The following is a 13,768-nucleotide window of genomic DNA, read 5'->3' as shown; positions in this document are numbered from 1 at the left end:
TAGATCATTCCTGTAAGAATGTCTCCTTATGTAGAAAAAAAGATGTAAACTTAATCATGTGGTGAGGTAGGTGTTAGGTGACATATGAGACTTACAGATAGAGAACAACTGGAACTGAGTAAATATTCTATCCCTGATAGGTCATAAATAAGATAACATAATGTTTTTAACAGCTGAATGTATTCTACTATGGGGAAACATAATTTGCTTTACTGGTATCCTATCCCCCCTGTTTTGTCAACTAAGTTCATTCATTTATGATTTTTTAATTTTATTTTAGTGGAAGCCATAAACAAGCAGCACTAGCAGAGAAGACATATAGAGTCTGTAGTAGAAGAGACATTCAGACAAAGAAGCTTTGTGTGTTCATACTAAAGCAGCAAGGCAAGATCAAAATTCATAATTCTAATTTTTATGGAGCCTAGAATTGCCTTAGACTCAGAAGAACCCTTCAGGTCCCATGGGCCCTGGTTGTTCAGCTTTCTGCGACTACACACCCATTACTTGGGGTAACCTGAGTGAGTCTCTCGTCCTTACAACTGGAGGAACTCAACAAAAACAATTCTCTATAGAGAAGAGACAATTACATACATGAAGCACAGTATATAACAGTATGTAATTCAGCACCAGCCAACTCATGAAACAGGTTCTCGGTATGCTTTTGATTTGAGAACTATCTTACCAGCACCCAGATTTCCTTTCCTTTTAGATTCATTGTCTTTTTTTCCCCACATCAGGTCATTAGAAAAGTCCATTTCTCTTTCTTAATATATGTTAAATAAAAATGAGGTACGAGGCATCATGTTTAAACATGGGAATGGTTTTGGAGATGAAAGACACGTTGTCTACCACAAGAAGCAAACAGACTAATAGCAAACCCACAATTACAGTATAAGGTAATAAATACTTGGAGAGAGTCTGTAGAAGATGCTATGGGAACACAAGGCGGGGCCAGAGTAGTTTCTTGAGGAAGGTGATCTCTAAGCTAAGCTTTAAAAGATAAACTGTAGTTACCTCTACTTTAAACTCCAGTTCAACTTAGAGTTCTCTGTTCCCTCAGAAAAACATTTATTCTCATTGCTTTTTAAATCCTACTGCAGATTTGAGTTCATTTCCAATTCTGACACCTTGATCTTAGGTCCATGGTTTCTATAGCAGTTTTTGGTAATCTTTGTTTACCAACACCATTTCTCCATTTTCTTCCTTTGTAATAGTTCCCAAATCTGCCTGATTATAAGAATCAACTAAAGCTCATGATAAGTATTCAGGTCCCCCAAACTGTTCCTAAGAGATTCTGATGCATTAAAGTTTGGATTTTTTTTTTAATCAAGTGTCTTAGGTTATACTCATTATTAGGCATGTTCAGGAATCATTTTTCTACTATCCAAAGTTGTTCTTATTATCATTTATTTAATTTTTAATCATGGGTTTTCTGTTATTCTTACAATTTTTCGTAGGATTAATAAATAAGAAAGGAAAGAAACAAAATTTCTCATTAGGAAAAAAAGTTGCTTCCTTTTAGATGAATTTTATAGATAAGCACACATAACCCCTACTCATGTAAAGAATAGTTTTAAAAATATTTTTCAATGTGGGTTAATTTCTATATATACAGCTATCTTGTGTGAATTTTGTTTTACTTTCATTATAATCCACTCAAATATGTTATTCCCAGTTTAAGATACTCATTCTTTTTGCATCCATGTTTATGATTTTTCTTTAATTAGAGAAAAACAATGTAGATTTAGCTTTTAGGGATTTGGGTAGGAGGGTATAGAGGGTATAGTGGATGGATGCTATGTCAAATTGAGAAACAGAGACAAAAAGTATTTAATAAAATATGGACATGTAGGTTATCTACTGTTTGTATGGGATGTTTAACAGTTTGACGAAGGAAGTATAATTTTGCTATGCTGTCAGGGTTTTTGCTCCACTTGAATCCCAAGCAAGTGTGGTAAGAGCATGAATTTCATGACTCTTTTGGATTAATAAGTGAAGCAAGCACTGACTTTATTATCAAGTATGTTTAAGGGAGGCCAAGTGTCCCACAGATATCAATTGTTAATGAATGAACACCTAGCATCTGTTTATTGAATAAAAGCATAAGCAAAGACTCAGAACAATTTGTAATTAGAAATAAGAACACTGGAGCAGAAAGGTGACATCTTTTTTTCAGAGCCATACAAAATAATATGGCTCCTACAAGAACAATCATGTCTAATCCAGAACTATCCCACTTGTCACACTAGTTAGGTATTTTTGTATCTTCTTAAGATAGGTGGAACTGGAAATTCATGTTAAAATGGACAGCATACTCTTACTAGTTCCTTTTGTATATCTGTCATATATTTATAGGATTCTACTTGTTGAGGGCAGTGTAGTCATTGTCAATGAATATTTTTTGTTATCTTCATAAGTTTCAGTTTTTTAATACCCTTCTAGTAGACTCTTTTTAAAAGGATATATGAGAAACAAACTGAGGGCTTCAGAGGGGACGGGGTGGGGGAATGGGATAGACTGGTGATGGGTAGTAAGGAGGGCATGTATTGCATGGTGCACCGGGTGTTATACGCAACTAATGAATCATCGAACTTTACATCAGAAACCAGGGATGTACTGTATGGTGACTAACATAATATAATAAAAAAACATTAAAATAATAAAAAAAAAGGATATATGAGGTACGTGTAGCACCGCGAATTGATCAGGAGTATTTGTGAGTATATGTTTGTAGAAATTTTGTGCTTGTATGTCTATAGATAACAGTGACTCCAGGATAATTCCAGGTGCTCTCTCCTCTGATATATTCATAAAGTAACTCTCATTACCCTCCTGAATCAATCAATAAACACTTCAGGATCTGTTACTTAGCCTGACGGGCTCCAAAACCTGATTCAGTATACTGACAGAGAGCTCCCATTTTTTTAGTGGTAGAATGAAATTAGCAAAGACCATGAAATTAATAAATAAGACCAGAATGTCATTTATTAGTTTAAAATGGGAAATTGTAAATTATGGAGGAACTGAAATATTAGAATATGTACAGTTAGAGGGGATCTTCTCCTGGTAGGCAGGTTACATGGTAAGTATTCACCAATTGAAAGATTTATAAAATTGCACTGTAAATTACAGTTCTAGTTAGTACAAGTTCTTATGATCAACATATTCTTTTCTTATAGGAAAGTTAACTATAATTAAGAAGTCACTGGGTGAGTTTAGAAACAAACACCTACAAAAAAGAAAAGAATTCTTAATTTCTTAGTGGTCCTAGGATCAGATAGACTGATGGGCCCACCTCCCAACTGTACCTAAACTTCCAAAGTCAACATATTAACCAAAATCTCTGTATTCAACCTACATCAGAGGGGTCTAGGCCTGTGATACTGGAAATATTATTTGGAGAAGGCTGAGGTTTTCTCTCAGACAGTGCTAATATTTGTTTTTATCTGTGTTAAATTTATTTGGTCGGCACTTTTTTCTTTAAGCAATAAAAAATATTTTGGTAACAGTAGAGCATTTCAGACTAGAGTGTTATTCTAGCTGTCTTTGCTGTGATGTATTCGAGTTTAACTCTGGGAGGTACTCTGTTGCAGCTACCTCTCACCCCGATAGTGGCAAAACTTACTGTTGCACCTTGATATTATGCTGACATGTGGGCAGGAAACTTTTAAAATATGTTACTTGAAATCCTGTTTATATTTTCATTTTCAACTCAAGTGTATTTGAATATATTTAAGAGATATTGGTATGTTTCCAGCACACATATACCTTTTTGTATGTTGGAAAACTCATTCAGCATTCTCAGAAAATGGCACTTCTAATCAAGGACTGGGGTATTACTTAAGCTTATAATGGCTATCGTTCAAATCTACTATAATTAAATTTCATATCTTTCCTACAGCTAATATCTACTTTGATTCCATCAAGGTTTTCTCATTCTCGTTCTGACCTAAAAAAAGAGTGCCAGTTGCCAAATTAGTAGCATGCCTCACTGCACCTGGACCTCTCTTAATTTTAACACAAGCTTTACCCAAACATGTAATTTCGGGATGGAGAATTCAAGGGAAACGGGTCACTCCTCCTCACTCTGTTCTACAAGGCAAACATCACTAACTAATGCTAGGAGTCTTCCCTTGGGTGAGACTTGGGCTGAGTCTTAGCAGTGGGTTTCTCAACCAGAAAACTCCAGGGAACTACAGTTGCTTCCAAAAAATAGGAGTTGGCATGCCAGATGAAATTAATTTGGATTCCTTCCCTATTGTATGGTGTCTGACAAGGAACTGTCAATTTTGAATTCCAGCATTTATCTGAAAGTAATTGTCTACTGAAAGTTTTCTGAATCAGGAAAGCACAAGTTTTCTGAAAAAGTTTTTTCTCCCCTTTATTCCCTGTGGATCTTCTCATCAAGACAAACAGAACTGACAAATATTATCTATATTTGGCCTGAAAAGTAGCAAGATTTGCTAAATATTTAAAGCATTTGCTCAGCTAATTTAGCTCAAATTAGTATCCAAGATTCATACAGGCTTTACTATAAGATTTTTATTTAAGAAAATAATTTGGTTTTGAAATAGTGAAAAACATCTCTTATAAATCTATTGTATGTGAATGATCTAATATCAAATTTTTTTCATGTTAAATGAAACTAATTTCATCTAGAAAGTTCTGAAATTATAATACCACTAGGAATTTCTTAAGTACCAAAGCAACTATTGGGAAAAGAATCAAATAGGGGCCACCTGGGTGGCTCAGTCAAAGTGACAACTCTTGATTTTGGCTCAGGTCATGATGTCAGGGTCATGAGGTCAAGCCTCAAGCTGGGCTCTGGCTGGGCGTGGAGTCTGCTTAAGATTCCTTCTCTCCCTTTCCCTTTGCCCTCCCCCCACCCCAGCCCCAGCTCACACTGTGAGAAAAAAAAAGAATCAAATAGATGATTATCTGTTCATATTCCTATTGCTCTATGATAAAAGGAAATATAAAACATAAGAATTGTATACTTTACAAATAAAGGGTCTTAAAATTACTGGTAAAATGTTAACATATTAAGAATATTTTAACATAGTCTTTAGTTCATAATCAAGTATTGGTTTATCTCTTTTACCTGTGTATTACTGGCTGAATTGAAAAAAAAAAAAGAGAGAGAGAGAGAAGTAAGCCAGAAGAGATGATTCCAAAGATGCTTCCATTTGTAGAGAATAGAAATGTTAGAAAAATCAGATTATTTCTGATGCATAAATCATAATTATTTATATTTTGGGGGTATGAAGATTGATAAACTTCCAAAAGGCAAAATGGCATTCTACCTGAAATCATCTCGATTTTTGGATACACAGGCTGATTTTTCCCAAAGATGAATTACCCTTCTTTCTAATCTCATTTTCTAGAAGCCGAGAAATAAATATAGTCATTAACTATAAGATGATGATGAAAAATACCTGTAATTTTATTTGTAAGACCTGTAAAATTAGGATCCAGAGTGGGACTTTTCAAATTTTATTCTCTTTATTTCTATCTTCTTCAACTTTTATGCTAATACACTTTTTTCATATTTGGAAAACTACACTTTTTCATCTTGAATATTGCTAATGCCAGGGGCAAACCATACATCTGATAAATAAACCTAATTTTATTTTTTATGTTAGTGATATTCAGAAGGGAAATAAAATCCCTTCTTTTCCTTATACACCTTACTTCAATTAGTTTGTCTTTCTCTACACAACTTTATAATACTTGCCTCAGGCAGATATACACGCAAATGGTTCATTGTGGAGTTGGCACACGAGTATTAAGAAGTGAAGGAAGAAGAGCAGAAGCCAATTAAACAGGTTGCTCTGCCCAGCCTGAGACCTAGCAAAACAAGATCTCACAGAAATGTATCCAAAATGACCATATTTGCTTATCTAATTCCTCTTCCATTTTGCTTATACCTTTACTTTAAATAGGAAGGGAGAAAAAAGAATAATAGTGTTAATGGTCACCTAAATGAGAAAACTGGTCCACAGTGGGAATAAGAGAGTTTTGCAGGTGAAAAATCTTGTTCTCTGGAAAAATGTGTCTTCATGTCTTCTGCCCATTTTTAACTGGATTATTCATCTTTTGGGTGTTGAGTTTTATAAATTCTTTATATAAAGAAGACATACAGATGGCTTACAGACACAGGAAGAGATACTCATCATCACTAATCATCAGGGAAATACAAAACAAAGCTACATGAGATATCACCTCACACCTGGCTACAATCAACAAAAAAGAAACAACAGGTGTTGGTGAGGATGTAGAGAAAGAAGAACTGTCTCGCACTACTGATGGGATGCAAAGTACAGGTACTCTGGAAAACAGTATGGAGATTCCTTAAACAGTTAAAAATAGAACTACCCTCTGATCCAGCAACCGTACTGCTAGGTATTAACCCAAAGAATATAAAAACACTAATTCAAAGGGATACATGCACCACAGTGTTTGTAGCAGTATTATCTACAATAGCCAAATTACAGAAACAGCCCAAATGTCCACCGACTGATGAATGGATAAAGAAGATGTGGCATATATATAATGGAATATTACTCAGCCATAAAAAGGTATGACATCTTGCCATTTGCAATGATGTGGATGGATTTACAGAGTATTATGTGAAGTGAAATAAGTCAGTCAGAAAAAGACAAATACCATATGATTTCACTCACATGTGGAATTTAAGAAACAAAACAAGCAAAGGGAAAGAAAAGAGAGAGAGGCAAACCAAGAAACAAACTCTTAACTTTAGAGAACACACTCTGACGGTTACCAGAGGGGAGGTGGTATCGGGTGATGAGCATCACGTGTTGTATGGAAGTGTTGAATCACTGTATTATACATCTGAAATGAACATTATGCTGTATGTTGACTGGAATTTAAATAAAAACTTAAAAAATATATTGTTCTCCATAAAAGCAAGAAATCTCTGAATTCTGAAAACTTTTCAATGCAAAGGAGGTTCTGGAGCACTTTCTTGGCTTTCCATAAGTTCCTCATGTCACTGCTACTTGTAGAATGAGTTTGCCTCCATCTCTAGATGTGGTTCCATTGAATTTTTTTCTGTTTTGGAGCTAGAACTTCATATTGATTTGGCTGAAACTACCCAAACTCTGGCCTTTTTGTCAGAGTAATTTTCAGCCACCCTGCCATTTTTCATCATTTTTTTTTCTTTTATTTCTTTTTTTTTTTTTTTTTTTGAGAATAACTCAAAGTACTTACTGGATTGAGAACCACAGTGAAGAAAAGTTCACCTCCTTGGATACTCTTGTCCAGCTCTTTGGGACCTCCTGGATATTCTTTGTAGAAAATTGTGTGAGTGAAAAGCCCACAGGTTTGTCTTGGAAGAACCTGAAGGAAGAATAAACAAATAAAGAAGAAGTTCCTTCAACCAATTAATTTGTTGAAACTTGGGTTTTTTCTCATGGTGTCATTATTCAACTCTTAACTAAGACCCAGAAAATCCTTCATACTCTGGGAAAGCAAGAATGACATCAGTACAGAAGGAATACTGAAGAAAGTTGAAGAAATATTTTAAAACTAAGATAGACTTTGAATTATTTTAGCCACTTATCTATTTTAAATCTCCAAGTCAGTCCTGCTGCTGTGAAGCCTAGTATGTTCCAGCATCTTAAGAAATAAAAAAGAAGTGAAAATGAGACTTTAAAAATATTGGAATTGTCTACCCTGTAATCTAGTAGGCAAAAATTTTAAGGATAATAATTTCTGCCAAATTCTACACATGCAGTAGAAAATGAAGTCAATTATTAACTTAATGAAATTCTTAAGAAATGGTGATATTATGCTGAGTGAAATAAGTCAATCAGAGAAAGACAATTATCATATGGTTTCACTCACATATGGAATATAAGAAACAGGGCAGAGGACCGTAGGGGAAGGGAGGGAAAACAGAATAGTAAGTCATCAGAGAGGGAGAAAAACCATGAAAGACTCTTCACTATAGGAAACAGAGGGTTGTTGGAGGGGAGGTGGATGGGGGGATAACTGGGTGATGGGCATTAAGGAGGATACGTGATGTGATGAGCACTGTGTGTCATATGCAACTGATAAATTACTGAATTCTGCATCTGAGACTATGCACTATAAATTGGCTAATTGAATTTAAATAAAAAAAGAAATGACATGTTAAATTAGAACAAATATTTGAGACACAAATCATAGTGTCTTTTCTCGTCTGGAAGGACTACTGCCCCAAATTTTAAGTCTGAAGCCTGCCAGTTCCAAAAGTTAAAAAGAGGTTTTGCTTTTGATTATTAATTTTTATAAACCATCATAAACAAAATGATAAAACATCACTTAGGAAAAAACCTTATTTTCATCCTTTGTATATGAAAGCCATTATTTGTTTCAATTATACACATTTGTGATAAGGATATTTTTTTCCCCAAATTCTTACAGCTCTTCTGGTAAAATAACAGTGCAATTATAAAAGAAAGTGTGAATGCTGTGCAGGATGGTACAATCTTTAGCTAAATCTTATATAATGACTTCATAATGACCTGTGTTTCTCACTATGTACTTGAAGTAGTAGACAATAAATGAATATGCTTTGGAGAGCTACAAGCTTACAGAATCTTAAATACACAAGTCTTCTGCTTATTGTCCTCAGTAAATTGATCTTCATTTTTTCTGTCTTTATTCTTAAAGCACATGTATCTCAGTAAGTGCTTTCAAAATATTACCTACCTAGGACTTTTCATGCTTTGCAACCCTCTACAAATATTCTAGTTCTTTTCCTTTAGTTTCTGTATTATAATAAATTTCAGTCTAATCCTTGAAAGTTTTCTTACAAAAAACACAATTCTTAGCTTAATCAGTATATCATACACTGCTGTGTAAATCAAAACTTTATATATCCTATTTATTTTTGTAAATCAGTCAAATATTCTTGGGAGCTATTCTATCTTGATGAAATAGTTAAAAGAACTTCAATTTATTGCCGAGTATTAGCTCTGGTGATGTTTAGGTTTAATAGTACCACACTTTCTTACAATGTTATGCACAAAATCAATGGCAAACAAGAACCCACTGCAAAGATATTCTAACTGAATTAAATATATTCCCTAACAATTCATGAAAATATCATTTTCCTGGAAATCAAAGCTTTATACAGCATTTATTCATTTTTTTAAACAAATACATATTCAATGCTATGTAAGTCCATGTGGTAGAACACAAAGATATATTCTTTCTACTCTTGAAGAATTTAAAGTATATCAGAATAAAGAGAAATACCCCAAAGCTAAATAATGAAATCCCCACATGTTATTAAATGCTAGGTTAGTTTTACATTCTGAAAGTGCATGATTTTGAGTCACTTTTGGGATTCAGTTTGAATATCTTGCCTGAAAAACTATAGAAACATAAAGAGCTGTCTTTGGGACTTGATTGCTTCACCGATTCTATGCAAAATGGAGAGAGAAGAGGAAAGAAATTTGAGTTTTGTCTATCATTCTCAAAATATTTGAGTTTGAACGCAGAGAAGAGGAAGTGCAAGGGCTTTACCCTGAAACTCTGGGAAGGATTGCACCTGCTGAGAGGATAAGAGCTACCATGAGCCCTAGGGTGATCATGTGGATCCTGTGGGCCACCTTAGGAGACTGAGGAGTACTTAGAATGTGACAGGGTCATAGTCCATTGTCTTACTCACTGAACTCAATGCTACACGACACTGAACATGTTCCTTGAAATAGCTCTCTTGTATTAGAGAGGGAATGAGAAAGGTGTTGTTGTTGTTGTTGTTGTTGTTGTTTTAGGTATTTTGCTATGGACTGCCCCCTAGAACTGGTTCTGGGAGTGTTACACTATCAAACTCAAAGTTTGGGACATTGAGGAGACTATGGAAACCCTGCTGACAATAACTGGGAGATGGTTAAGAAAGCCGTAATCAACAAGAATCTTGACCAATGGGACCTGAAGCCAGTATCCTATACTGAAGACCTAAACCTGGAGCAGCTGTCAACAAATGCTTCTAGGAGCCACCAGTAAAGACCACATAGGAAGCTGGCAAAAGGACTAATGGGAATCTTTATCCATGGGCATCTCCATTAGAAACAGAAAGTAGATAATCAGGATGTGTAGTCTAATTGCTTAGAGGTCTCTGGCTTTCTCCAGAGAGTCACATTTAGCAACCAGGGGTTAAGGTAGAGAGTCCCGGTTTTTCCTTAATTTCTTACTGAATGAAGATCAAATTTGTTCAGCAGACAGTGCACTAGGACTGGAAACTCAGAGACTCTGATTAGGGCACAAACACCTTGAAATGTAGTAGGCTTTTATATTCTTAGTGGAGTTACAAGATGATCTGTTAGGGGAATTCACAGAAGAGGAGGCCTGAGTTACCTGCTCAGCTGTCACACAGCAAGGTGCTTTACATTAAATTATAGGATATGGACTTGATATTGAGGAATAAAGGGAATAAGAATAGGTAGAGAGTGGTCAGAAAGTCTTTCAAGGTAGAATAAATGACAAAAACGTGGACACGGCAATTCTGTCTTAGAACATTTTGGCTGGAGTGAGTCTGTATTAGCTGTAGAAAATTAGAAGATAGAAAGGTAGATTTAGTCTAAACTGTTTTCAGGTACCAGAAGAGCAAGTTAAGGGGCGTGGAGATAATTGGAAGTATCAAGGTTAGGAAGGCAGTGTTTTAAAAAGAATAAAAGATGGGCACCATCTGTGGGATAGGCTGTAGTGTGGGGGGTAAATGGAAGCTATAAACAAAGTAGGAACCAGCAGCATAGTTGACACATGAAATCAAGGCAGTGAATTAGGCTGTGGGAAACCAGGGAAATAAAAATTTATGATAAAGGAATTACTGATGGAATGTAGAGACTGGAAGTTAGAAGGCAGTGGCCAGCATGGTGTTCGAATTGCAGAACTGAATTAGGACTAGCAGGATCAATAATAGCTGGGTTGAAGGGAAGAAATGAGTTTCATTTAAGGCCTTTGGAATTTGATTCATGAGTATTAAAAAAAAAGTTTTCCTCATCTCATAAAACAAAATATGGGTGTGATATTTTTTTCCTTTTCATTCTCTTCCTAGGAGGGCATATTGGCTCTTGTGGTCTTAACTTGCATCTCTATTTGGATGACTCCAAGCCATGTTCTCTCTCTTTTACTGCATAATCAACTGCCTGCTGAGAATTTCCCACTTGGAAATTCTCATCCGAGAGCCCACAAAGCAAATATAGAGGGTTTTTTTGGATTGCTACAAAACTGAAGCCATAGGGACAGTTCCATCAAAACAGGAAATCTGCTAGAGCCTTTATTACCTGTAAGATTCATGCATTTATAATACAGGTAAAATATGTTTTCAGGAGAAACAAAAAATGAACATATCGCATGGGACACAGCCAAGCAAATTTTCTGGCAGTACAAACAGAAACAGAAACAAAAGAGGACAACATTTAAAAAAGTCCTTAGAGACTTAAGTTCACTATTCTACTAAGACTGCATATGATTTTAAAATGGCAGGAAAGTATTGAATACTCTTAAATTGTAACCCAGGTCTCCTAAACTCTCTTTGGTCAAAAGGCTGGCAGCTTGAGGCATAGTGAGTTTATTTCCAGTAAAGAAGAAGGGCAGACTGGGATAAAATAGAGCCACTATGTCCTCCTCTAGCATTTACAACAGTTTTTATTGAGGAAAAAGTCAAGATGGGAGTTGACCCAAGTTAAATGTCATTATCCACTCTGTAATTTTTGCACACATTGGAAAACTGTCTGAAAAGAAGTCAGTTACACCTAATTCTAGAGTGTAGACATCTGGTCAAACTTAGTCTGACAGAGGATTACAGTGCCTCACCGCACAGTGTTCTTCTGTGTGGAATTCCTTCCCAGGATGAGTCTAAATTAGGAAGCCCCTTCCTAACATCAGTACTCTCTGGATTTTCTAGTCTGGGGAAAAAAGTAGGATTTAGTTCCTTTGGGAGGCCTCACGAAGTATTAGGTAATAACATATCTTGACAGTATGCATGTGTCACAATTGGAAAAACAAAATAGGGAAGCTTTGGAGAGAATTTGACAGTGGATGTAAATGACTTAATTAACATCGTCTGTTACGTTCGTAGTCTATGTTATGATCTGTTAGTGATTATGCAGGACTTCAGGCATAGCTTCTTGTACGTAGTCGAGTTTTTTGTTTGTTTGATTGGTCTGAAATGGTAAAGAGAAGAACACTTTGACCTGTAAAAGAGCAGCATGGCTAATACAGAGAGAGTTGGTTTTAGTTTTACATAAAAATTAACTTTTTGAAGAGATGATAGCTTCTGTAAATTACTGCAAGTCAGATATATTAATTTTTAGTATTTTAACATCAGTTCCTCATTAATAGTAGTAGTGTCAGAAGAAAAAAAAGGTATTTTATATTAGAAGAATTGTAAAGAAGTGACTTTCATTAGAACATCCTTTGCTTCGATATAAATATAATTCCTGCAGCAGGAAGCTTTTCCTATAGTTACGTGCTCAATATTGTGCTCTTTTGTTCTTTCTTCAAATGAAGAACGTAAATCTGGGAGAATTGGTTGTACCCTGTGCATACCGGAGGAAGCTCACCATGATGTTTTTGTGGATGAAGCCTCTCCGGTATCTAGCTGGTTTCAGATGTGGATATTCTTCAGTGCTGGTGATTCTAATATTCCAAACCTTCTTCCAGGCCTCGTAAAGCTGAACGTGTACAGGGTAGACGCCTGAATGGTGAGGGGCCACCGCGTAGCCCATGTCGGTAGGAATGCCGTGCTCCTAAGACCAAGCAAACGTTAATTAGAATGTGTGAAGATTTAAGTTGATCCTATTTTTATCCCAGGATTTTCAAATGTACTACAAATGCATTTGTTTAAATCCATCTTTACTTAATTGTATTGTAAAATTAAGGTGTCATGACAACCTTTAGGTGTCATGAAGCCTGGTAACCGTTCCACCAGTCTTGATGTTAATAGATTTGTGTTTAAGAGGGGGCGGAACAGAACTAACGATTTTAATGAATACGTTGAAAGAGTCTGCATCTAGTGCATCTTGTCTTAGCCACCTAGTCTTCTATTCTCACAATTTCAATAAATTAAATGACAGGCACTTGCAACAAACAACACTCAGCACTCCCCACAAAAATAAGACCCACATTTATTAGAGGGACAGCACACGTTCCAAGTTCACTAGACCTGCTAACAGGATTTTATTTTGCCTGTTGCCCAGGTTCTACCAAATTTGCCACATTTCTGCTGGTCCCTCAGCATGTGGGCCAGTAATAGACTATGTTCCCTGCCTTAGAGGAAGCACACACCTGCAATGAGAAAATGTGTTAAATCTTATAGAGCAATTTTCTTTGAAGTTGAAGTCCTGGTTATAGTAAAAGTAGAAGGTACTGAAAGAACCAAATAATCTGGAAATTTAGTTGGTTTGAAGTCGAGATTTTGTATATAAAATGAGTCCATTAAAAAAAAATAGTTTTAAAATCACACATACATATGTGCATACCACATACACTACTATCTTCTATTCAGTTTGTCCTGACCAGGTCAGAAAATTCCAAACATAAATTTGTGTGGCATCTGGATATATTGGAGGGGGTTTGGGGAAACCTTGTATAATTGTCATTGTTCTTTTTCATGTGAGTTGGTCCATTAATCCTGAAACATAGAGGAATCTTCTGGCATAGAGGGAAATTGCACAGGCATAAAAGATGAAACACATCTTTTATAAAAAGAATAACCATGGCTTCAGCAGTAGATATGTATTTTTTTCTC

At 35.6% G+C, this 13,768-nt stretch overlaps 1 protein-coding gene and 1 long non-coding RNA gene across 2 annotated transcripts in view; one reads left to right on the top strand and one right to left on the bottom strand.

Moving 5' to 3' along the window:
• The window catches only part of LOC113255600 (bifunctional heparan sulfate N-deacetylase/N-sulfotransferase 3), a 169,921-nt gene that overhangs the window by 76,090 nt on the left and 80,063 nt on the right, over nt 1-13,768 (bottom strand). Inside the window, exons 5-6 of the mRNA XM_026499234.4 lie at nt 12,582-12,767; nt 7,234-7,362 (exon numbers count right to left, since the gene is read on the bottom strand). Coding sequence (XP_026355019.1) covers nt 7,234-7,362; nt 12,582-12,767 — 315 coding nt within the window. The remainder of the gene's footprint in view (nt 1-7,233; nt 7,363-12,581; nt 12,768-13,768) is intronic.
• LOC113255604 (uncharacterized) overlaps nt 1-13,768 on the top strand; it is a 192,060-nt gene that overhangs the window by 101,407 nt on the left and 76,885 nt on the right. The window lies entirely within an intron of this gene.

Source organism: Ursus arctos, unplaced genomic scaffold (assembly GCF_023065955.2).
Source record: "Ursus arctos isolate Adak ecotype North America unplaced genomic scaffold, UrsArc2.0 scaffold_11, whole genome shotgun sequence".
Taxonomy (NCBI): Eukaryota; Metazoa; Chordata; class Mammalia; order Carnivora; family Ursidae; genus Ursus; species Ursus arctos.
The sequence above is the reverse complement of the archived record's forward strand: the minus strand, read 5'-3'. Positions and strand labels throughout refer to the sequence as shown.